Source organism: Calidris pugnax, unplaced genomic scaffold (genome assembly GCF_001431845.1).
Source record: "Calidris pugnax isolate Ruff unplaced genomic scaffold, ASM143184v1 scaffold70, whole genome shotgun sequence".
NCBI lineage: Eukaryota > Metazoa > Chordata > Aves > Charadriiformes > Scolopacidae > Calidris > Calidris pugnax.
Window position 1 is genome coordinate 13,602,772 of NW_015090862.1, and position 26,984 is coordinate 13,629,755.

Genomic DNA, 26,984 nt, shown 5'->3' on the forward strand with positions numbered 1-26,984 from the left:
ATCTGCAAGTCCTGAAACATACACTCAGGAAACTGAATTTCATTTCATTTGATAAATGTGTAGCAATCTACTATGTTGCTTTTTAATTTCCCTGGGCCTATAATTGTATACATCTTCCTGCTTCTATTCAAACTTTTTGAGATAGGTTTCTCTATCAGTACGTACCACAGAGAAATGCTAATCCTTATCTCATTATACTATCACATACCTTTAAATAATCTTTTCATGCTAATTCCAGATTTTGCACTCTTCAGAAAGTTTCCTGCTTTCTGGAACACTCTCTCTGAATTTCACGATAAATACCACAGTGAGTATATCTTTATCATACAGTGTGGTTCCATATAGCTATCTCCAAGCTATCACTAAATAAGTTTATCAAATCATGGCACTACAAAACCAAAACGTGGGCAATTTCACTCCAGTTTTTTGCCCTGGGTCACAGTGGGTAGCTCTGCAGTGCAGTGTATATCTCAGCGCAGCCAGAAAAAGTTTGTCAGTATTGCTTCCATTCAAAATGAAACTTCCTGGTTTTACTATGTCAAAGAATAAGACTATTTAATTGGAAAAAAAAAAAAAAAAAAAAAAGGATTTTGAACAAGCATCCTCTTCATTTGTAATCTTAACAGTTTCTGTTAATATCATACTCATAGTTGGGGTTCTTTTCAATGTCAGACACACGTGGACATAGGCTGCGTCTTCCAGATTTTGTGGACTCATCAGCTGTAGGGCTTCAGCAAGCTACAGCAGGCAAGTAGCTACTCTAAGTCTGAAATGACTTTCCGTTTGCTTAAAGTTACGTGGACACTGAAGAAATGGATGAACTCTGTGCAACTTCCGAAATCACTGCTTATCATGCACAGAAGACACCCTCATCCCTGCTTTGATAAATGCTTCTCTTTCATAATATCGGATGGTAGTTCTCAGAACAGTTAAAAACAGCAGATATGGACCAAAGCAGAGGGAAAGGAAGATTTCTTACTTTTGCTTCTCATGGTTACGGTGGGTAATGAAGAGGTATCATGTGCCTGCAGCATCCCTCTCTGTGGCTGAAAGAAAAATTAAATTCACTGTAATTTCATCATCCTTTATTCCATCAGGCTGTGCCACATAACTAAAGTAAAAAAGCTATGTTTTTTCTGAATCGTCTCAGAACAGATCAGTTTTTGACTGTATATGTATTTTAAATATATATATGTGCACACACACGCAGCCTCCCCTCCAGCTGCCACCAATGGAACAGGCAAAATAACAGATGGAGAAACGTGCAGCAAATAGTAAAACGAGAAGAGAAAGTGCTGACAATACTGAAGAGAACTGAACATCATAATTGTATAAATGTTAACTAGCTTGGAGAATCATTATGCAGAAGAGGTTCTGCACATTTGGGACAAGCACAAAGTCTGTGCGTTCCTCATATAAACAACATACATATTTAATAGTTTTCATTACGCATTATCTACAGATGATGCTGTATTACGAGACACAGCATTTGAAAATTAAGAGATATGGCACTTATGGGTATTGGACACCCCTGAATTTTGCCAGTGAAGTAGATTTTTGGCAGTTTTTTGTTAGTGGGTTTTTTTTGTTTGTTTTTTTTAATCGAAGCATAGGAGAGACCATCTCACCATGAGGCCCCTGTGTACTGCAGGGAACAATGCAGGGAATTTGCTGCCAACAAACACCCTGTGGTGCTGACCTGGAGCATTCACAGAGACAACTACTGTATTAAAGTGTGGTTCTGGGGGATTTCAGGAGAGCCTGAATAATTTCAGAGAAATTATTCACTATAGCGCAGGGGATGGAGTTCTTTCCAACAAGCTAGAAGATTTGGGACGTATGGTAGAAGATGTTATATATCTGCATGCTAAACTGTTTAAACTTTCTTGTTTATTCAGTAGAGTATATGAAATGTCTTACCTTCATTTTGACCTTTGCACAAGAAGCAAAACTCTCCTTACAGCCTTTGTGAACAATTGCATTGCAGTCTGTCAAAAGTGAAAAAAAAAAACACAACACACAACTAATTAAACAAAAAGCCCCAGAATACAGGTCAGTTTGTGCCGTTTATAATCTGGATTATTATCTTGCACAACTAAGAATTACAACTTTCAGGCATCATTGTGGTTTACTACAGACACTGAGAGACAGGCTGCTTTCCTGGATAATTAGCCCTGTGTTTGTTAACAAGATTTCCTCATAGAATTTAACAGGAGATTCTGTTTAAAAATCAATGCAAGGTTGAGTTGCCAGAGTCCTAATGAATTAAAAAAATAAAAAAAGATGGAGTTATTCCTCTGAAAGAAAAGATAGGTGGAAAGCAGAGAAAGGAGACAGAAACAGAAACCAATTGTAAGGCCAGTATTTTCTGAAAACACAAATAGCGTTCTTATCAAGACAAGGATTATGGGATCCAGAAGACAGGAAAAGGACAGGAAAATTAATTTACATAAACTGAGACATATCATAGCCAAGCTCTGCACAACAGGGTTATCAGCAAAAGTCAGGTGACTGCATCCGTGATGACATTGGGACTTCCTGCTGAGAGCTAGACTGTTTTGGTCCGAAACCACACCATTCAATGTCAAGAGCATCATGCTTTAACACTTCTTCAATGCTTCGCTGCATGCATGCCAGGGAAAAAGCTGCTTATCTTTTCTGGAATACCCTGTGTCTGCCCATGATCTCTGCCAGCAGATTTCCGGGAATCTAAGCTTTCAAAAATGATTAAACCTGTTTGTTCTCGTAATAATTAATAATTGTGTTTGGAATATTACCTCTTCTGACAGATGAAAGGATGCTCTCAGATGAGATTCAGGAGCTTAGAGAAAAACCTGTTCTTTCCACTCATTCATGAAAACATATTAACACAGATCATGAATTATATTTTAAGTGTATGCTACACTGTAAGCTTACAGTTCTGAATTATTTCTAGGAGAAATAAGAAGGGAAAAAATTCCATGACCAGAATGACAAAATATGGTCACACTCCTAAAATTTCTTACATTTGGGCCTACTTAATAAAAGCCAGCAATTCTTCTGATATATTGAGAGAAGTAAGGGTAAGGCCATAGGGCGTTGCTTGTCTGTTATGTCCCACAATTTCCTGTGTAAGACAGAAAGAAGAAAGAAACCTGCATGTTCTTGCAAAAACCCACAAGCAGTACTATTTTTTTCAGGTCAAACAAGGAAGAGGGACTTAACCTGGTTCTGGTGCATGAAAAGAGACAGCAAGACAATTCAGAGCTATTAAATTCACGCTCAAAGCCTGAAGGCAGCTCTTTAGTATGTGCCATTTAGCAGTAGAGCATTTTGATTTTTTACATTGAAAATCTGGTTTCAGAGACTTTATTCCTCCAGTTCAACTCTTCAGCAGGCAGGAAGTTCCTCCAACTCCTCTGTATCACTAATATTAATAATTTAAACCCCAAAAAGCTTCTTTTCTGCATCATTGGTCAATAAAAAAAAAAAAAAAAGACCAGGCAGAGAGCTATTAAAAATTAGATTTTTTTGCTTGCCCGTTTGTTTTAGAGCATGGCAAATCTTTCAGCATTGACTGTCTGATTCAGAAAGCTTGGAGGCATTATTGAAAATTTCAGACATTGATTTAACATGATCCAGTGCCTAAAAGGCATTAAGAAAAAAGTCATCTACAGGCAAGACAGAAGCACTGCCACTTCCGTAGGAAAAAAGTAGTTTACAGCAGCAGAGGAAGAACAGAGCCTCTGCTGCTAGTTGTCTGTCATTTCTAAGGTACTTGATGGCTGATTTTCAGATGTGATGGGAGAAAGAGCCACTCTCAGATGTGAGCTTGAAACCTGGGCCCTGACCAGACTTTCCTTGTAGCGTTCATTTTCTGGCCAATGCAAAAAGCATGTAACAATTTTCAGTTGTAACTTGAAAAATAAGGAAAGAACATCCACACTAAAACATATGGCATTGTTGGATTATTTTAACTCATTAGGAAATAGAGAGTTAAATTGGGATAGATCTGATTTACTAAGTAGCTTCAGAAGCTGTTAGGAAAGTGAAGTGGGGAAAGGCAGAGGATGCATTTGAGAGCTTATAATTGTTAATGTTTTCCATTTCCCATCAGGCTGACACAGAGCATGTCTCATGCAAACAACGTTGCTGAAATCTCTTCTCTTCCAGGAAACTCAAACCTGTTGTTTGGGATTCAGTTGGCTGCTCCTTCCCTGCTCAACGGAGAGGATTCTTCCCACTGCTGAGAAGGGACAGCCAGAGACAGAGCCTCCTGCCCCAGCCTGGGAGCAATTCCCAAAAATGCTTCATCTCATCTCTAGGCTAGCAGAGTAAAAACCATTACTGGCAGCGAGGAACAGAGAGCCCTGAGCTGCAGTGGGAGAAAGACATTTTTGTCTGCATAGTCTATAGCTTTGGGCCACTGTGTAAAAACAGCCACCACTCTGGTCTCGACCACACAAATGCTGCTGACCTTATCGTGCTACAGGCATGAGAAACCACCTGATAAGAAAGAAGAACAAAATCCACAGTCTTGCAGAAACCCTCTGCTGTGGTTCCTGCACTGCCTGCACTGTAGTGCACGTACTTCACATGCACGCAGGTAGTTGCCATTTGACCTGTGATGCAATTCCATGGATTAAAGGAGAAGAGGTTTAGTATTTTCTTTTTGTATGACGCTGTTCTCACTGAGGGCCCAAGGAGCAGTGTTTGGGAACTAAAGCAATATCCTACAAATGGGTGGGACGTTTGGAAATACAAGCCATGATCCAAGCCAGCTTTCCCTGTCCTTCATCCATCTAAACAAAGCACCTCAGCCCCAAGCCATAACACGCTGTTGAAATAACCGAAGTCCTCCAGTTGCCTGATACATCCCAGCAAGCAGGGGCAGAAAAGCCACGGGATGCTGCAACATCTGAGCACAGGCCAGAAAGGAGGTTGCGGGACGCCTCCTTGCAGCCACAACTCATTTCAGTCCAGCTTCCATAAGGCAGCACGCTGCTCCATGAATCACTGCCTCCAAAGTCTCCCTCCCGCCCCACATCCTTAAACAAGAGGAAAATAAACCGTAAGGTTCGTATTTCCCATGTCAGATTTAAAGAAAAACAAAAGGTGGGGGGAAACCCCTGACTTACTTGCACAGTAGTACGAATCCTTATTGAAAGGTTTCATACAGTGGTAACAAGTTGCTTGGGCTACAACGGAGGTTGCAGTGAAGAGATGTCCGTTTAACAGCTTCTTATCTTTTTCCTTCTCCTTGGAATCTTTTTCCTTCTCTTTAGCCTTCTCTTTATCTTTCTCTTTTTCCTGCCGAGAGAAAATGAGCAAATGCCTTGTTACTTTGCAGAGGTCTATTCTCTAGTTACAGATTCTTCAGTGTTTGCCTTTGGCACTATGACGATATCGATTGGTGCACACCTTAACAACAGCCATGTATCTGCACAGCTCTGGGTTAAAAATGTCAGCTTACAGCCCCCATGGATGTGGATTAACATCCTACCAGCTCGCAGAGCCTTCTGCACAGGTATCTCACCAGCGGAGACGGAATGGAATCTGTTCTGAAGGCAGATATTTTCTTTCCCCTTTGTTTTATATGCCTTGGTTTAATGACTTACTTCTTCTTCTGGGCTCTCATCAATCATTCATCAATCAGCACTTTCAATGAATTGTGTTAAATACAAACACCACGAGTAATGTGTATCAAATTTTCAACACAGTTAATTTTTAAGGCCAACCTGTAAGAGTTGTGCTTTGCAACTGCATTTTTAATGGAGAACACAAGTTCAAGCTCTTCCTCAATGCCTGCACAGCATCACTGTCAGAATATTTCCACCTCTCCTTTCCTTCTAGCAACTAGCAACTTTTTCAACAGTTTCATGCAACCCCAAGTAACTATGTGAAGCTTGCTGGGGAAATGGATCTTTTACAAACTCTCCAGATACAGCAACACCAAAAAGGCTGAGGAACAACAGCAACTCCATAAAAGATTATCTTGTCTTCCGGAAACAACAGTTCAAGCCCTGGCCTACTCAGCTTTGGAAAGATGCCAAGCACAGCCAGCTTCTCCAATGTCTAGAAGAGTTTTTGTTTACCTTTCTATCGCTACCTGAGATAGAAAATGCTAAATACTAAAAATTTTTAACAATTTTCCCTGTAACCTTTTGTGGATTTGGAATTCTCCCAAACAATTTTTCAAGGAAACTCTATAGAAAGACTCCACATTTGTATTACAGTGACTCCTTGTCTTTCTGTGTACCACCCTACAAAAGTTTACCATACAATTCAGCTCCAGATCTTTATTTTAACTGTTACTGGAAATTTCATGGCATCTGAAAGAGAAGCCTAAGCAGAAATCGGTGAAGGCTTCTGTAAGCTTATCTTTGCATTTTGTTACTTATATGCCATGTGCCCTTTGCTAAATATTGTCCCTGCCTAAATATCAGAGAGCTGCAGAGCAGCCCATGTGAGCAACCACCATGAAGCGGTTAAAAGAGGTATTGAGCTCTGCAGTCACCGGGAGGGAAACTTTCCAGCCTTTGATGACACACTCAAATAATTAGTAACTCAGCCTGAGGTCTCCCCTCTTCTAACACACCACAGGCAAAATGCCAGTGTCGGAGTCTCTCCCTGCAAAGCTGCCTCTTAAACAGAAACTCTATTTACTGGCCCCAAACACTATTTTGTCCCACAAATAAGCAAACGCAGGAGCATTACAGTATGGAATAATTCTGTCTGAAGCAGAAAACATGCCAGGAAGAGTCTCAGCCTTATTTAAGCCATCAGCTCAGATCACCACCCCACGTAAACCTCCACAGCCCCATCTGCTGACCTGGCCACCTGTAACTGTGTCCAGTGGTCTTGAATCCACAGCAGGATTCAAGAACTAAAACTCTGCAGTTTAGTCCTTGGTTATGGTATCAAGGTGATGTCTGGAGTTTTGCTCCATTGCCAAGACTTGTGAGGCTCCAGGAGAAAAAAATCATGCTATGCTCAAGGCAGATCTTGCAACTCCCATGCTTAAAACGCTGAATGGAGATTCACCGTCCTACACTTGAAATGTACCTGACATTTACTACAAATCCCAATAATTCTGGAGTCTGGAATAATATCCTGTCTTCATAAAATCACTGTAAAAAACGTTTTAATTAAAACTGAACGCCCTCAGGAAAAACAGGAAGTGGGTGCACCACCATCAAGGAGGAAACAGCAACTTCATACAGGGGATGCCAGCCATGCTGCTGAAATACAAGGTCTCAAAATGAGATTTTATTTCTGATTTTTTTTTTTTTTTTTAAATAAAGGGATTGTAAAAGCAAATCTGTTTTCCTGTGCTATCAGAGCTGGCAGCGTGACCTGAAGCACAGCTTCATAGCTGACCCTGAGCCGCCCTGGGCTGACACAGGAGGTACCGCAACTCGGTCGTACGGCCCAAAATAACCGACCGTGCGCCGCGGCAGCGGGTCCCCCTGCGAAATAACCACAAAGCTCTTACCTCCCAATGCTTAAGTCCTACCAGCTTCACTGTTATTTGAGGTACTTCGGCAAATTTATTCCATTTTATGGACATCCTTCCCCCGGGAGGCAGGAGATCTGCTCCCCACTAGCGTTAGCCCATCGCGACGGGGAGGATGGCAGGCAGAGAGGAGTTGAGCAAAAGAGAGAGGGCGGGACGATTGCTGCTAACTTCCTTGAAGATGATTTTAGCTACTTTTCCTGCTGCTTTCATCTTGCCCTACCCTAGCTCCCACTGCTAAAAAAAAAATATATTTTTTTTAAAAAAATATATATACAAGCAGGAAAGGATGGGATTAATATTTTAGAAGTCACAAGTCAATACGAGACCATCCATTTAAAAGGCAGAAGGTGGTAAATCAAACCCTCTGTGATGTTTGGAATACAGAAAGATTGAATTTTACCATACCTCAGTGTCACAATGTAGTACTTCAGTAAGCAAAGTGCTGCAGAAGATTTCCCAGACAGAAAGGTTTCGTGTGTTTGAGCTCCTCCTGCTCTACAGGGCACAAATAGTGCCTGTCTCCTACTCCTTTCCAACTCAGAACTCTTACTAGATACACTGAAACCCTGTTGGTGCTATAGCCCTGCCTAATAACTGCGCAGGTCAAGGAAAAAAGAGAAATTACTCATGCTAATTTTTTTGTCGTCATTTCCCAGAATCTCTCCACCAAAATGAAGAAAATGAGGTGGGTTTTTTTTCTAATTGACAGAGACATTTCATGTTTTAGACTTGACAAACGTGAATCAATGCACGCTACCAATTTCAAGAGATTTGCTAATCCATGAATAGCACAAAATATTTGCCAGATATGGGCAAATTCACAAACTTCTATCAGTATCCCCCTACAGTTAATACTCCAAACACCCTTTTATTTTTAATGGGCTTTTTTACATAACTGTTTCCACCATTTTCATAAAGAGCCATTGCCATTAGTAAGCTCAGATGTGCTTTATTTTTCAGTTCATCTTAGAAAACGGTACATTTCTGAAGGTTTGGAGCAAAGTAAAACCTAATTTGAAAGAATTTGAAGCCTCTTTCCCTCCTGAGAGCCCAGACAGAAGCAGAAACCAACTCTTCCTGTCTAACTTCCTCTTTCAAGGTTTGTTGTTTTTCTTTTTAACTCTTACAGGCTTTCATCAGTGGTAATGTTTCTGAGAAATCAGCATTCCCATCAATTTCTAGGTCAAATTTTTTAAATGTACAGCTGAAGCCCTAAAAACGTTGGTAACGCAAACATTCTGTGGCAAGCAGTGAAGAAATTGTAATTTGGATGGTATTAAGGCTTTTTACTTAGTAAAAATATCATAACTGATAGAAGCTGCAATTTTTGTAATGTGTATTATTGTTAGGATTTTGGAGCAATTCTTTATCAACAGTTTCAGACACAGTCATGAAATTAGTGAAATCAGACTGCACCTATTTCACAAAGGCAAGTATCTCAAAGCACTGCTGTTGGATATTCTTACCTGTCCCAACCAGATCTCTTATATACATATATATATATATATATATATAAAAATAGTATATATTTATACAGTTCTTGCTTTAAAGATTATACTCCCGAAGTGCAAGGACCAGTTAACAAATTTCCCAGTCTCGTTCAGAGGCTGGGCAACACACTCCACAACTTCTTGCTAGTGGTTTGCACAGAGGTTTCTATGTAAACAGATGATTTGTTTTGACATTATATTTTGCAGCAGGGAAGAGGATTGTCTGAAAGCTGCTCAGCAGCAGCTCTGAGCCCCTGATACCTGCTGCTTGTGCCTTTAAAAGCAGCTCCTTAAAGAGGAACTATGCGCTCGGATGACTGATCTCACTACAGCTGGTACCTCATTGCAAAAGTGATGCAATCTTCCAAAAAACGTGTCTTAAAATGTGCATTGGGACTATGAGAGCACAGAAACCCAGCTATATTAGAGGAACACTCAGGCTGAAACATCAAACGCTTGTGTTGGGAAAGGCTCAAATCAAGTTTCCTGGTGTAGATGAAACGTGACCTCTCCCATGCTTCAGCCCAGCCTTGTATCTGCGACAGGCCCCGAAGCTCATTATGTCAATTTTGTTTCCTGTTTGCTATTCAGACACTCATCAAAATACCTAATTACATGTCTCAGGGGCTTTCCAATACTATTTACCAACATATCAGCTACGCATCACCTAACTATATAATACACATTGCCCTCCCTGTGAGGTAAAGCGCTCTTGGTTTCTGTCAGACATGATAAACTGAGGTGAGATTCAAGTAAAAAATCCAACCAAGCCAAAAAAACCCCAAACGTGTATTAATCTTCAGGGGACAATCTAAGGCAACAACAGCTCATTTGTGTGAAGTATTTAGCATTAATGTAATTATTTCTGTAACCAATGCTGTTCCCAGGAAATTCAGCTGTGCTGAACAGCGCTTAACCTTCAGCAAATTAAATCTCAGGGTTTCGAGGATGGGAAAAAGAGGAAAATACAAGTATCTAAGGTCAAGGTTTGAGCAACTTCTCTAGCAATGCACAGGAACTTTGTGGCAAAGGTAAAAATAAAAGGGGAACACAATACAGCCTTCAGCAGCCAGTCCCTTCTTACAGCCCCCATTCTAGGAACACAATGCAGCCAGTCCCTTCTTACAGCCCCCATTCTCATTTTGTTAAACACCTCTCATGTTTTGTAAAAATTAGACCCATCAATCACTGCAAAGCCATAACTCATGCCAGAGCACAATCTATTCTCTATAATAAATGAAGCTTCATTCTGTGGGGAAAGCAGGCAAAAACCCTGCACAGAAAAACTCGCCTCAGAAGCATTTCAATTTTGGGTGCTAAAATTTCCCATGTAGCTATTCCCTATTACCCCACAGACAATCCTCCCCTCGCAAAAGGAGGAAAGGAAGAAAAAAGAAAAAAAAAAAAAAGTCAGCCAAGGATATAAATACCATCCTATGGAAACACACTGAAAATCAGAAGTAATGTCAGCTGCCTATAGGTATTTCACGGCTGTATAAATCACAAGAAGCACTTACTTTGCTCTTCTTGCTGCTGGACATTTTATTCCTGAGGTAGCTGAAGGTGCGACTGACTTTTGTTGCACTTTTACCAGGGAGGACACTGATGCTCTCTTCAGATATCCTAAAATCAAAAAAGAAAGAGGTTGCTTTTATTACTTCTTTCCCCCTAAAGCATCTATTAAATGGATAGATTCTTTTTTAAAGGACAAATGCATTTATTAATTATTATGGTGTTATACCAGAGAAGGCAAGGTGAAGACAAAATGCCAATCCAGTAGTTTGCTGTATGTTTCAAGGCAAAAACATCTTTTTCTCTGTTTTTAAAGCAATCTCGGTTCTCCAGCCATGCCATAGCACCCTCTGCTGCTCTCGTGGCCAAATAACCTCTAACCAGCTTGTAGCATCTGCCCATATACAGAGGCAATACTGCAGATACACAGTCTGTCTTGGCATTTAATCATTGGTATTTCAGACAGAAAGGCACAGACATGCACACATCCTTTAAAGAGAGCTCTCCTTCCAGAGAAAGACATATAATGAACTCTGAAAGGGCAGTGACTGTCCTTAACAGAACCACACTATCTGCAAAGCCTTCCCTCGAGAAATGAGAACGCCAATACTAGTAATAAAAACTAATGGTTATTTGTTTTACTTTAGGCATTTCTGGGATGCCACACATTTTCTACCAGTCTTTACATGCAGAAGCTTATGACTTCTTCAGCTTCTATGTAAGAATAAGAAATTATGGAGGAAACTATTACTGTATTAAAGAAAAGGACACAGACCATCAGTAGGAAATAAAACACAAACCAAAAGCTGGACGACAGAAAGACAAATGAAATCAAGGAGAAGAAACCAGAAGCGAGCCTCCCAGTCACGAAATAAAGCTGAAGCTATCAGAGTGACACAGGGACCAGACACCCACCCCCATCAGTGCCACAAATGTCCTTCCTCCAAGAGAAGCACTTTTAAAGCCAGCACCCACCAGAAAGATTATCTCCTCTCTACAGCTTGCAAGGATGAAAAGTAACGTACAAAAACATGATTGTTCTGGCCTTTGTTATGGAAATACAAACAGAATTAACTGAAGAGAGGAACAACTATTTTTAACGTAAAATACAACTCAGGGTAAACTGATACTGTTCAATAAACAAAAAACCTTGCTGCAGATAAGACCTAGAAGAGACTTTCATATTCTATGCTCTAAAATATTCTTCAGCCTTTAGACATACAGGACTGGTTTTCACAAGCTTGACAACTTGTGATTACAGCTGAAGCGCACCGGTGCCAGGAAGGCTTTTGGGTGTCCAAACCAGAGCCCACCACAGAAGTCCCCCCAGAAGAGACGTGGTACCCCCAGAATACTGTACCTCTGAACGGAGGAGCCTGTGGGGCCGCCGAACGCCTGCGCACCTGGAAAAGATTGGAGGGGTGGGGGGGTGACATGTTAGACTGCAATCTTAGCCCACCGATCTTAAAAAGCACAGCTTGCATATTTGCATGGTTCAAGAGGAAGAGGAAATGTTTTCCAGAAGTGAGTGTTTAGAATAGATTTCATGTGCTCAGGATAAAGCCCGTTCCCTGTATCCTTAGGTGCACTCAAATTAGATGCTAAGGTGAAAGCCTGCTTAGTATTTTTATCATTCTTCAGCTATTAGGCAAAGGATGTGCATCTGTTAAATTTGCTGGTGAAATCAGAATCAGTGTCTGAATCAGAACTGCCAATTCAGTGACAATAGGTATAAATGAGAATCATTCTGCCACAAAGCGTTTATTTATACACCACTAGAAAGAACCTATTGTACAACACATCCGGGTTTCATGTAGAAAACTTTTCTGCTTGATAAAATTATAGTTCATTTTCCCATCAAAATCCTGAAGCACTTCATAAAGAGTAAGGGAAACAAGGGAAGCCTTATTCTGTTTTCCACGAAACATCACCAGCCTAGGGCTTAGTCACACAACACTATGCTTGAGGAAAGTCTGATTTTCAACATGAAGCTGAAGCGCTGCCAATGACACAAATTCTCTTTATACCACAAGAAACCTGCTTGCCCAATGCGTTTGGAGCACATTAGGTAGCTGATACAATTTACCAGAACCGTCGAAGAATACTAAAAAATCAGGATGATCTGACCCAGTGGAGAGACGGTTCTCTCCAGAGAAACTGGGCTTGCCAGGATTCCACAAACTCCTCATTACAAGCACTGTTTGCAGTCCTATCTAAAGTTCAAGAAACAGCATGACTGATCATCTTATTAGGCTTCTGCATATACACTGTAAGAAAAACAGTACTTTGGCTTCAAATTCTGTTAACATATTAAAGCTATGGGTGAATGCAAAAGAGCCACTTGACATCAGAGGCAAAGATGGTCCTCTATCCAAAAGCAGTAAGTGCATTAGGAAAAACTGCGTGTACAATGTTATGCTTTATGATTCTAAAATATACATTTTCCTAACCACTGATTCAAGTGTCAGAACAGCCTGAGACAGAAATATCACTTCTTCATATTGAAAAACTGAAATACAGGCATGCGCCACTACCTAATCCCTGCTTACAGATCCCTCATAATATCTTCCTGCAAAATCTTTTATCTAATTAATGATCTATCCCAAGTACATCAAAGTTAGTAATGCTGTAACGTATATCAAATGAACTCCACTATTCAATTTCCTGACAGTGCTGGGTTTTTGTACGATATCTACTACCTAAGCACCTGAGATCACACAAGCAATTTACAGCCTCCCAACTCCCTGCTTAACACTCCAGTGACTCTGGTTCACATTTCACCTCTAGTTTGCTTTTAACATGGGTTAAGTCTCCTTACTCTTTCCTTTTTTTTTTTTTAATAGTCATCAATTTGATTGGATTTAAAGTGTTTTCACAAGCCTTTTTGTTTCTTTGCAGCTAACATAAGAAATATGAACAAATGCTGAATCAAGAACTGTAATAATTTGATATTTGTGACTTTTTCAGCACCTCGAGAAAGTACATTTTATGGGAACTTGAATTATGTACCATTTATCTTTTAAAGCAATAGTTTTTTTATCTTAAAAGTGGGGGATTCTTGACACTGGCAGACAAAATGGATCCAGACAAAAATCAAGGTGAAAGCCTGTTTATGATTTCATATTTTAGTTTACAGTATAACATCATACCGTCAACATTATACTGCAAGATATAAAGCCCAAGAAGATAAGCATAGAACAGCACACATCTAGGGGGTTTTTTTTTTGGGTGGAGTGGGGCAAAGAAGGTGTATTTCCATAATTTTTGTGTTTCATCATGACCAGGTTCAAAATGGAACTGCAAAAACTGATTTTGCAGCCCACCAAAGAAGTTAGTTTTGCTCAAAGGCCAGGACTGCTATCTATGTCCAATGAATCTGGGCTAGCAGCCAAATTTTGGTGTACTTAACTGAACACCTTTTAAGCATCACCCACCTAAATTACTTCCTATGCCAGCTGGACTTGAAATAATTCACCAAGGTCCATTATGCAGAGAGCAGAGACTGGACTAGGATATTGCAAACCAAAGAAACCAGCTCACAACTCCTTAATGCTGGCAGTAATTAAACTTCTGTGGGTCAAGAAATCCAAAGGCTTCACAATAATTTTCTAAAATACACAGGGTGGCTTATCCAGCCATCTGAAATGCACATCTTAAATACATCATATCAAAAAACCTGCAACTAATTCTCCATACTCTAGAGAAAAGGAGGCATGGAGATGTTGAGGAATGGCAAGTAAAATGCAAGTGCAATTTCAATGCTAACACATCCATCCTCTCATGAGAAATGAACCCTGAAGACAGGAAAAAATAAACTTGTCTGGGACCACTACATGAAAAATGCCCATTGCCAAAGCAGTCTTATGAATAGCTATTGCTAAACCAACCTTTACATAAAGTCACCACAGTACCCTCAAATATGAGGGAATAAAACCCATGTAAAAGAAGGCAGCATTTTTCTTTGAGACAATATCCAACGTTACTTTAAATGCTCATCGGTAACAGCAGCACTGCTGAGGGAGGGAAAATAAGTACTGGCCAACAGAAATACCCCCCCCAAATGGCTATATCCTACAGCCTTACTATTAGAAATTACTTAACTGGTTGGATGCTTTAAGCAAACAAACAAGAAGACAAACCCACAGTGAAGACTGGGAATGGAAAGGAGGAGAATTTAGATACCTACAACATGGATGGTGTGGAGATTTTTTAAATTCAAGAAGCAACCAAAATCTCTTGGACTAGAAAGCAATTTCCCCCCATCCCAGGATGAACACAAGGGATGTGGGCTAGTTTCCTTGCAAACCTTTGATTTGAACCAACTAATGCAGCTGCCTTGAATTTTCTCTTTAGCTAGAGAATTATCTATTCTGGTTTATTTCAACAGTCTAATAAAACATGCTTAAGAAATAGGAAGCATTTTCAATTATCTTTGATAAGCCTATTTAAAAAACCAAAAGGAGTCTAAATTACTTTAATTCAATCTGCTGCCTTAGTTGTGTTTTTTTTAGCAATGGAGTTTGCAGGAGGAAGAAAAGCTACCGTGTAACACTGGCCTGTTTCCCAACAAAACTATTCTGATTATAATATCAGGACCTAGATACGAACACCTTGACCATTAAAGATGTTTGGCTGCAATGTATGCTTTTTGCTCAGTAGGAGAACTGTGAAGTTGTAACCAAGATTGTTAGAATTTTATGTCAGAGCTTCTCTACTCTTCTCCTAATTCCACCAAGCTGCTCAGTCTCACCTAGGGAGGGAAAGAATCTACCTCTTCTGTTAATTCCGTGCACTGCAACAATCTCAAGACAAGTATTTTGGTTTTAATTAAAAGGTAATGACTATATTGCTGCGTAGAGTGGCAGATGATGATATTTGCACGTGGATACAGACCAAAACTAGCCAGATGAGATGGTGTTGATGTACCATCTTGCAGATTATAATCCTCCTGGATTATAATCCTTTTATTCTGCCATTAGTTAGTATGCAGATACAGGACTAAGATACTGCTGTTAGACATCATGCAACACAAAGATTAGTTCAACGTCTGCAAGGTGTAACTTCAAGGTCTAAAGCACAAAACCAGATTTCCCTTTGTTTCCACCCATAATGGCTGCAATGCACAGAAAACCATTACTTACTATCCAACTCCTCCTCCTCCTCATCACTGGAAGAAGAGCCAATAGAAAAGAGAGTTTTAGACTTAGGAATGAGTGGAGAGATGCTGAAGGAGAAGGAGATTCGTCTCGATGGTCGAGTCCGGCCCTGGGCTGAGAAGTGGGTTAACAGCAGACATTAGAGCATGCTTGAAAATGCATTTAATAATAAAAAGGAGAGGAAAGCGGCCAAAGCAAACTAAAACCAAAGCAAAGGAAATGTCTGCAAAGCAGCTGGCTTCAGAAAAGGCACAAGAAACAAAGAACTGAGAAATTGCAAATTGCAGAGGATGCAGGTTTCAGAGGATGCAGGTCTCACTGCATGCATAAGGCGAGGTTCAAGGTTTTCTTATCTTTGTTGTCACCTTTTTAAAGGAACTCTTAAAGAAGAACAGTTATTTTCCCAAACAGAACACCAACAATTTAGTGGATGTCTGGACAAAGCATCTCTGCTTCATTTAAATAACTGCCAAGGAATCAAACTAGAACAACTCAAGGTGTTTGTTCAAGGGTGCTTTTTGCAGTTAAATGACATCAAATCTGCTGGGTATAGCAAGAATACTTTATCTGAAGTGTTGACTTTATTTACCTAGGGAGGTTCTTGCTACTTCTACCTCTAAAAAACCAACATTGTTTTGGTAATGTTACGCCCTTAAAAGCTTCCAGCTTTTAAATGGAGAGAACCTACATTTCCCTTCTTTTCTTCTCCAAAATAAGAGAACAAACAAGCATCTCTTTTCCTGCCTTCTTCTAAAACTCACAGTCCTTATTATAAAGAAACTGCCTAAAGATGAGATCCCTCTGAACCCTTTCCTTTCTTTACCTGGGGACAGTGCTCAAAGCTGTTTGGACACACCAAACACAGTGCCAAACTCAGCAATCAGTCTGTGACACCAAATCTCCCATTAGTGGGATAATGACAACGAGTTCAATCATTTTTTCTCCTTACTGCTCTGCCTTCTGCTTATTTCAATTTGTGAAGTTATATTTATCTTCCAGTACTATGCACTTTTCCAGGAATTCCTGCTATTTGTTCATTCCCTCGTCTGCAAACTTTGCAAATTAAAAAGGTTTACTGTAATTCCTGTTTTAAAATATTTTATTTTTAAGAGCAACTCTTGCATAGCAGCAGCTTTGCAACAATTCTTTATAAGTACAGTCTTCTCTGAAAAGAGATGTAGGAGCCAGCTAGCCACTCTGAACTGAAATTGCTCCACAGCCTCTTATGGAGATGCCCAAGGGCTGTATTTCCCAAACCTTCTCATCGTATAACCACAGGTGGAAACCACTGAGCTGTGACCTCACCAGTGTTAGGTTGATGGATACCCATCTCTCACATTACGCATCAGTGTGTCCTCAGGAAAGATGACTGGGACAGGACTGGGGAAACTCTGCCCTGGACAGGTCTGACCTAAGGGTCCTACACTAAGCACCTATATTAAATATCTTCAGTGCGTATATTCAGGCATTTTTAAGTCATTCCATGGCACAGATAAATCTATTTGTTTGCACAACAGGGAAAAGAGGCTAAAAACTTTATCGATATTAAACTTCCAAGAGAAAGAAGTACCAATTACAGAATCACAGAATATAACGCGTCCTTTCAGCCACATACAAAGATAATTTTTTGTATTTCTGATATCATACCCCAAAACTGAATTCAGAAAATAAAAATACTATCTGAGGAATATCCAGTGCAATGCAAGCAATGCAAAGCAAACTCCTCTACAATTTTCCTTCAGCCACTAGTCATAAATGCCAATTGCCTAGAGGTGATTTGACTAAAATTATGCACACACTCTTCCAACGCAAGCAGAACAACCCTAGAGGGACTAAATGAAAGGCATTTAAATTGAAGAATTCTTACCAAGATTCATGAATTAATTTTGTTTAGACTGCCTTTGAAAGGAGTTGTTCTAGTGTCCCAGACCTGAAGAACATGACTAGGCAACACTGCTTTCTTCTGTAGTCTACTGTCTATTTAGACTAAAAGTCAAAATGAACAATAATCCTTTACTGTAAATAGAACCACCTCCTCCAGCACAGTTCAATTCAACTTCCATTTCAGTGGTTTTATTTATAGCAGTTCCTGGCTTTATAACAATGCTCCACACTGGAAATTTGCTATTCCAAAGCCCAAAGCAGTCTTCCGAGCACTCCAGCCAACAGCTCTTGTGACCTCCCTCTATAAAATGCTGAAGGATTAACAGTTGTGAATGGCCACAGCAGCCCTTGGAACATCTGAGACATCAGATGGAGTGTGGGTTAGAAACTCAGTCTCAGAAATTGCTCCTGCCTCAGTACATCTGACAGTAAACAGGAAAAATAAGAGAAAGCCCTCCATATGTTTATTCATTTGGATTTAGTTTTTGAAGCTTTTGTGCAGAACCTGTTGCTTTCTTCCCATTCAGACACATTTGCAGGGATCAGAGAAATTTTTTTAAACACCTACCACAAAATTATGGAAGCATAGAAGAATTAGAACTTTTCCTAGAATTCACCTCCATGCAATCAAGGATTTAATCTTGCATAATTCTGAAGTATTCTGCTGCAATAAGATGAACGTCAAACCTAGGTGATATAAGGGAGTTTATACACTAAGGCCTTCTTGTAAAAAGCACCCATCTGCTTCACGTGGACTGATGGTCAGAACGCAAGTAACACTATTCCTCTTTCAAAGTGACTGAGGAAGAATGAAGTCATTTACTGAAGTTTCCGAAGTCGGGAAAGTGTCAGAGTTGGGAAGAGAATCCATGACTTAAATTTTCAAGGTGAGTAATCCTTTTGGATGCTCACATCAACTGCTTCAAATGCATTGATTTTCATAAACCACCTTCCTATAAAAATGAGGCCCTTCTGAGGTGTTGCAAACGAAGTACTGAGAAAATAAAGCTCACAGAAGTGTTAGTAATTTTTAACTTTAGTGTCCAAAACTCACAGACATCCGCCTCAAAGCAGACTAACCCTGCTATTTCTTCCACAGCCCCTCTGGAAAGATTCTACACCTCCTCTTTTCCTTCTCTCTGAGGGAGGCCATTGTCGCTAGGCCGCCTCCAGAAGAAGATGGGATAATCAAACCTGTCTACCACCAGCTCAGGCCCTCATGGCATTTTTAACATGGGTCATAAAACATGGAAGGTGGCAAGTTGTCTGATTCCAAGATGTAGGCATAAAATCCTCTGCTGTCATAACCCGTCCTCCCAGCCCGTGGTGGGCCTGAAGGAACATCTCAAGGGAGAGAGATGGAGATGAGCCCTCAGCCGGCCAGGAGCTCTCAGCCACCAAGAGCGTGTTTTCTGGGAGCTAGCTGAGTTATTTACGGTGTTTGGTTAGCAACTGGATGCAATGCCAATAAATTGGTTGCTTCAAAAAAACCAAAAAATAATGAAGGACTTTAGCCCAAGGAGGAAAGAGGGTGCGCCATTACACAGAGCATGAGCCGGTCTCTTCACAGGACAGATCTGACAGTGTTTTGGTTACCGTTGCTGGGGGACACATACGTTAGGCCACATGCTTATTAATCATGGAAGAACGATGGCAAAGAATTAAAAAAACATCTCCTACAAAGCACAATTTCTGTAAGCTTCCTCCGGCAAGCCTCCTGCATGAATGAAAAGCCTGTCTTAAAAGCATCTTTCCCTTGTTCAGCTTTGCGAGGAAGAAACATGTTAATAAAGAGGAAAAGATCAGAGACCATCACTGATTGGCAAGACGTGATCTAAAATGTCAATACTGTTTCTGGCTGGTAATTAATAAAACGAAAACACGTGTAACATGTCCCTTCCTAAGCACATCCAGCTGCAGCCTTTTGAACAGCTTTTTCAGCTGAAAGTATCAATTCAGTCAAGTTGCAAAATTAAGTGCTTGTTATCACTTCAGTTTAGCTAAACTGAACAATTTGACCTAATCATCTTTTACTAACTTTTTCAGGAATGAGATTCAATAAATTACACCCAACTGCCCCAAAACATTTAACTCAAAATAAATAGCAACAAACTTCCCCAACTAGATGAAGCCATGGATTCTCAAGTTTTCATATTTCAACTTTCAAAAAAATCCAGAAGTAGGAAAAGAAGATCTCAAGTGGAATTTACCTCAACATCAAAGGAAGAAATCCTGAGAGGATGCCAAACAAACTTTTTTTTAAATAACAAGCTCAATAAATCATTGTTTTTCTACTAGTAATCTAATTAAGAAAAAAACAAACAAAAGAAACCCAACAGAACTGGAAATACCAGGGATACGCTAGGAAAAACAAAATATGGATCTAAACTGAAGGGCTTTTCTCTTCCCATCCACAACTCTATGCAGCAGTGAAACGTATATTTTACATAATATAAGAAAGCAAGAGCAGGTATGAGCAAATTCTGCCTTGGGAAGGTAGCAAGATATGCTTAATAATACAGATGACAGAATGGATGAGGATAAGGGAAAATTGCATTACTCACTGTCCAGCAATGGTTTACTAATTGAGATTAGAGACATAGTCAGTGGAGATGAACCAGCAGAAGAACAGAAATTAAATCCTTGCGGCTGCGATGTCTGATGCATCTGCAGAACAGAAAATAACCACACTCAGCAAATATGTCAAGCATGTCAGCAGCATCCCAACTACAGACTACAGTTCAGTACCCATGTTTACTGAAATTCTCACTTTGAAACAGCAAAAAATTGAAATGATCCTGGTATAAGGTAACAAGTCAGAAATGCAAGGATCACAAAAAATGCAATCAGTATCGCATAGGTGAAATGCAACATTTTGTTTTGTCTTTTAAGTGTAAGACAAACAGAGGGACTCTGGCTGATTGATTTTCTGGCCACTGAAATTACTGCTGTGATGCCAACTCCTCAGCATAGTTGAGGAGATTTTTTACCATGGTTTCACATGGTAAAAAATCTGATGTCTAACAGTGTGTTCACCAAAACAGCCATTCCTCACAACAAGAGAAGACATAAGAGTCTTGACATAACAGCTCTTACAGGCCGGATCTTGTAAGACTAATTTACTGCCTTGATGTACGGCAGTGACTCTAGGAGGTTAACAGACTGGCTGTCTAATGATTCTGGCATAAACCCAGAAAATACTATAGCTGAAACTTTAAACTCAGAAATCCAGGGTGTTTATAGCTTTTAAGACTATAATTGCTTCTTTAATAAAAATAAGCAGAGACTCTCATAATATTGTGGCCCATCTGTCCTTAATAGCTATCATAGACTTCCGCTCTGGAGAGATCACTCTAAATTTTCTTAATATGCAAGTAACATTTTGCTTAAGTGTTGCTTATAATAATTAGCCTTTTGATTCTGGTCACATCTATAAAAGAAAAACAGTATCTTTATTTTCCTCCTACGATATGAAAACAACTTGTAACCTTTAACAGATAAATTAGTACTTGGTATTTGTGTGTATTTTGGGTCTGCAAAAGGCAGCATAAGCATTAATTGTGGAAACCTTGCAACACCTAAGATTGATAGTATCACTACATAGATGCTAAAAAGTTAATAATCCATGATTAGTCATGCAATCAACGGAAGAAAACTGGGATATTTCTTGTTCTTCATCCTAAGACTTCACCCATCAACCACATCGCCCCAAAGAACCAAGGAGCAAATTTAAGACAGGGGAAATTCCTCTGTGTTAAAGATGGAAGACTTCAATATCACACACACAGGGTGGAAGCCTTCACAGTGAAACTGTGTCTTGGGAAAATTACTTGAAAACACTGATGTAGCATTTTCTAGAAATCTAACAGAAATTAGACAGCTTTACCTGGTGATCGTAGTCTCTGATTTCCCCTTGCTCAAGTTCTTCAGAGAGCAAGACGAGGGACCCGCACTGATTGCTGGCAAGTGGACTCCGTCTGAGGTCTTTGGAGCTCAGAGAAGAAGCCTCCAAATTTGTAGAAGGCTTCTTGTTCTCGCCAGAGTCTCCCGCAAGGCCTTCTAGGCTGTAACTGAATAGAAACCATGGAGGTTAGATCCTGACAAATTCTTAGGGACTGGTGTCTTTTAGCACGCAGCACCTTCAAGTGTAAAACACAAGGCAGTCACTACCTGAACTGTGCAAGTAAACGCTGATGTTACTCCTCAGCATGTCACTTCTCAACAACCAAGTGCAGACAGCAGTGGAGGGATTTCTATTTTCTTCATAACTAATATAGCAGCAGCTTTGTGCCTCTAACGAGACATGGTAGTTGCTTGAGAACAACCATTCAAACTCTTGGTCAATGGGCTTTCCCACTTCCCCCCCCCCACCTCTTTCTTGAATGGTTCACAAGAAAATCTAGAAACACCTCTTTTGAAGATTTTGATATTTCCACGTATTCTCTTTGCTAGCTTTTTTATTATCCCTGGGAATAAAGCCACCCAAATTAAACAACCTCACATAGCACAGTAGTGCCTGTCCTAGACTACCACCCCTCCCAGCAGCTACAAAATCAGCTCTGGGCTGCTTGTAACGTTCATCTCTGCTGACTGTTTAGCACTTGCCACTGCACAAAGCATCAGCACTGATAATGTCCTTCTTTTTCCCAAAGCTGGTTTCCTTTATTAATCTTCTTACTGTTTGGGTTTTTTTTTTAATTATTATTTTATTCAAAAAAAGATGTCTTCATCAGCCAATCAACCCTATTTTATCATTTGCTGATGAAGCTAACTCTGTCCAGTGGAGCCAGACATAATCACTCAAACCTATACAAAATTCCAAACTTTTGCTTGCAGAATTGACAGTAATAAAAGCTTTGCCCAACCTCTGTAGAGGTTCTCACCTACACAAAACAATCTGTCTTTCACATGTGATTATTTTCATCTCATCTTTCTCGGCTTTGATATTCTTCTGACCTCCTGCACACAGTGTCCTGCTAGCTTGAAGCAGAGGCCCACCCTGGATATACATCCCAACTTGAGGCTAATTGTGACATTTAAGTGGCCAGCAAGCTGACATATAAGCAAAAGAAAGGGAGAACACGCTATAGATTGTGCAGATTATTTTAACAACCAGAGGAGCTTTAAATTCATGTAGACACTTGCATAGTAGTGATTAATGTTCTGCATTCCTTTAGAGGCATTAAGTAGCTGACAAATATGCATCTTCAAAGTAAAAATTGCAATAAACCTTAAATAAGAAGATTTAGTAAATTTTTTAAGCCTTTTTTATGGTAGCTAATGAGAAAAAAAAAGACTGGTTCAGGCATTTACAGTTTAATCTGCTTTAGGAGATTTTGCCTCAACAATGTATACCAATAGCAGGCATTATAAAGTTTATTTTAACACCTGCAAAGTCCCATTTCTACTGATTCTTTAGGGTGGAAGATCATGTATTTTTTTGCATCCCAAGGTGATAACACTATTACAACGTACAGAATAAGCACCCATGTAGTTTGTTGTGACATAAACAGCTCAAAACTGCGAATCTTAGACCATAAAATAATAATCAGTGGGTGATGATGCTGTTCTGTAATTTGTTGGTCAGGCTATATAGACCTACTGTAATTAAATATGTAACAGGAAGGGCAGATCAACTTCTTTCTCAATGTCTAGTCTTCAGAAAAAGCGTTTCTTGCTCTATGCACAACTGGCAAACAACTGCCAGAGGGAAGTTATGAAATCTGTGAGACTGGCTTCCAGGCAGTGTCAGGTGAAGATCTGACCTGTAAGCATCAATCCTGACTCCGGGACTTTCTATGGAAGATGCAGGCTTTAAATAACTGGGAAATTTTCATCTGTGGCTATTAAATTGTTTTTATACAGGAAGTTTTACATGATTAGCATCTTTAGGAAAAAAGCCACAGATCTTTCAATTTACAAAGATCGAGTCTGTATAAACTTAAATCCTTTATGAGATCCATCCAGAACAAAGCGGCGCTGAATCACATGAACCCTTGGTTTGATTCTTTGGCTGTCGCAATCATCATTATGAACATTGCAGCAGAAAACATACGCCTTAAAATCATCACGGAATAGAGCAGCTCAAACCAACCGTGCAGCTTCTTTAATGCTTGAGGCCAATGACAAGCAGCCACCACCTTCACCTGCACCCCAGTTCAGAAGACCCATTCCCAAGACTAATTGCTGGAAAAGCAGATGAAGCAAACAAACGTGTGCAGGCTTCAGCCAGAGCAACAACGGAAAAGGCGATGCACGAAAAGCTGACAACAGGGCGTTTGCAGTGCTCCTTTGCTGCTGCCGCACATTTATTTATACCATACCTTCTACAAGAAAAGTCAGGACCCATGGGAATGAACTGTACACCAGAGGGACACCAGCTCAAACTAGGAACATCAAAAAAGGCAAAGAAAGGAAAAGGGCTGTGATTATTGGATTGTTACGGAACAGGGGAATGTTAAAAGACTCTCACTCTTGCATATCTTAGAAAAAACACCAACAAACTCAGGAATAACGCGGTAGCTACTATATATTTCTGGCTGCCAGCACACACCAGAGTGCCCCAAGTGACTGAGGTTATTCCTAAACGGGTAGCAGGACAGTCCATGCTCCCCCCAAACCGATCCCACCGGCGAGCATGTAAAGAACTCTCCTTGTGGGGAGAGAAGTTCTTGTGGAAAACAAGGCTGAAACACACCAAAGGCAATTCTGAATAAGTAATCACACACAGCCATTGTGTTAGTAATGATTAGTATTTTTCTGGTACCTCTCATCCCCAGATCAGAAAAAGAATCCCTTAGAGATATTTATTCATTGAAGTGCCCTCCATACAAGTATTAATAACCTCAGGCTACGCTTGGGAAAAATAAGAAGAGAATTACATTCTTAAATGCTGCACAGCAAATCAGTGAAAGAAGCTGGAAGAAAAAAACAGGCTCTCTTTACTATTCACTTGGGACTAAATCAAGAGTCCTTCAAATAGTACTTTGACTAGAAAACCTTTCAGCTCCCATACCCCAGTAGAGTCCCAAGTTGCATCAGGAAAGATATAAGAAATGCAAATACAGAATGCAAATATTTTCAGTGTTATTTTAAACACTGCTTTTGTTATTTTTTTCTCTGTCAGCTTGTGGCCCAGTTGTGGGTTTTGCAGACACAGAGAAATCAATCTTCTTGTCAGCTATGACACATAAAGGATCCCTAAATCCTGGAAAAGCTGTCCAGGAAACATATGTTGTCTGGAGGGAATTTTGCATCAGCAGAGATCTGCCAGAGCAGCGCTGCACAAGCCCTGCTCCCAGCCCCTGGCCTGTGATCCACACAGGGAGAGGACACGGCCAGAGCACACTTTGCTCCAGGCCAGGAGCCTATGAAAAGGGCAGAACAATTCTAAGCATCCCTGGGCCAGGATTTGTGAATGCCAGAAGCCTCAGAGGGCACAGAGGAAGGTTTAAAGCCACTGACTGCATCATTTCATGCCAAGTCCTCGTGTAGTTTCCATACACAGTACAACACTGGAAACATTCAGGAAGGATTTGACAGTTCGTGTTCCAAGGTGGAGTTCAGATAATTGTTACCTGTTTTATTAAGGATGTCAATTGGGCAAGGATGCACCTGGAGTTCCTGTGCTTTGCATGCCAAAGCTCCAGGTGTGCTTCAGCAGTAGCTCTCAGCACAGTACCATAAGCATTCTTCATGAAGACATCTTCCCATAACATGCCAATAGTTTTAAGTAATTCATCATAACCATCCAACTAAACCATGGTGGCAGATGTAAGTATTACTGAGGGCTGGGGGGGCTAAATACTTCATAAAAGAATCTAGCCCTGCCCCCATAAACTCATCTCCATCACACATCACAGCCTGCACCCTCAGGCTTGGGTGCAGCCCCCCAGCAGGTCAGTAAAACCTGCCCAGCGGAAGGTAGATGGAGGCTGAGAAAGAATCCCAAGGAAGGTATCATACGTGTTTCCCTGCTTCCCCCAGCCATCTACTTGTGGCCTCAAGACTACTGGGTTTTGGTAGACCCTTGGAGCGATGCTGTTGACTCGTTTGCAGAAGTCAATAATTCTTGTGTGGTCACTTTTCAATTGAAGGAGAGAGGATTTTCCTCACTAAAGAAATGATGCAACATTTACACTAGAGAGTGCACTTTAAAAGATGCCTCTATTCCTGACCATGGGAAAGGAAGCAGAGAGGGAAGGAGAGGAGCCCTGCATGTATGTAGGAGGAAGCCTGGAAGTGGTGGAAGGACTCAGAGAAGGAAAGAGACCTCTTGGCAAGGACTGTGGAAAGCAGTCTTACAGAATTACAGTCCTGCTAGGGAGCCACCCACAATCTGTTGGCAACACCATAAAAACCAAACAAGATCAATGCAGAGGACGCAAAACCCCTTTACAGAAGATGACTTGGGGAGGGGGGATGAGCTATTATATACATCAGACTTGTGGGAGAGCATAAACTGCTGGAATTGGTTTCAGGCTGTTGCTCTGCAACTGGGGGTTGGTACCAAAATGGCTGGGAGGCCAGAAAAAAAGAAAAGAAAAAAAAAAGAGAATGCTTATGAAAGAATTGACACACATTTCAGATATGACTAGGTATTTTAGGTTGCCTATTTGCGACATTTTCTTTATGCTGCGTGTAAGCTCAGTGTTTCAGGATATTATGACTCTAAATAGTAACACAACTCCTACAGAGGAGCCTTAACAGACAACTGGTAACAAGATGTTCATTTGCATGAGCTGAGAAGAGGAGGCTGCGCTGCTCCCTCCAGAGCACAGAGCGATGCAAATAAAGTGGCTTCGTAGAAGTAAAAAAGCGTGTTCTTTCTTGTGCCTTTTTTAAAAATTCTATTTTAAGAGCCCCCTCCTGAACTGTACAGCACCGCTCACACGGCCTCACTTATGCTGATGCACAGTAAGACAGGGTGATTTTTTTGGTAGTAACATCAGGATAGCATTTTTTCCCCTATGTGGAAATATGGGAGTCTGCTTACACGCACACATGTAACCCCATCCATCGCATGGGAAACACAACCCTGAGTTAACGTGCCACAGGAGGAGAGGTTGCAGGCTGAGGGAGATGAGAAGTCGTCAAACCACTGAAGGGAGGGGTTAAAATTCTCTTTTTATAGCCTAAAAATGTGTGAGCGTGGACAGTCCCTGTCTGCTGTGTCAAAAAATAAGTGTCCTATTTTATATGTTAATAGACAACGAAAAGGTTACGTGAGTGAAAATGCATATCTGCATGATGGATGAGGAACTGAAAGTTTGCTATACAGAAGAAAAACACACATGGAAGTAAAGAAAAAAACACTCCTCGTTTTCTAATTTTTAGGAAGGTGGTTATAAAAAACAGCAAAAGAGCAAAATTAAAGCCGTTTAATTCAACCAGCTGCAGATCTGCAGAGTATTCTACAACTCTGAGATCGTGTCTCATGCATCC

The 26,984-nt window shown here is 40.4% G+C and overlaps 1 protein-coding gene across 1 annotated transcript in view; it reads right to left on the reverse strand.

The window, feature by feature from the left end:
• The window catches only part of AKAP13 (A-kinase anchoring protein 13), a 73,184-nt gene that overhangs the window by 19,864 nt on the left and 26,336 nt on the right, over nucleotides 1–26,984 (reverse strand). The window contains exons 5-12 of the mRNA XM_014944571.1: nucleotides 21,427–21,610; nucleotides 20,105–20,207; nucleotides 15,642–15,770; nucleotides 11,861–11,903; nucleotides 10,506–10,611; nucleotides 5,118–5,289; nucleotides 1,921–1,988; nucleotides 980–1,046 (exon numbers count right to left, since the gene is read on the reverse strand). Of these exons, the coding sequence (XP_014800057.1) occupies nucleotides 980–1,046; nucleotides 1,921–1,988; nucleotides 5,118–5,289; nucleotides 10,506–10,611; nucleotides 11,861–11,903; nucleotides 15,642–15,770; nucleotides 20,105–20,207; nucleotides 21,427–21,610 (872 nt within the window). The remainder of the gene's footprint in view (nucleotides 1–979; nucleotides 1,047–1,920; nucleotides 1,989–5,117; nucleotides 5,290–10,505; nucleotides 10,612–11,860; nucleotides 11,904–15,641; nucleotides 15,771–20,104; nucleotides 20,208–21,426; nucleotides 21,611–26,984) is intronic.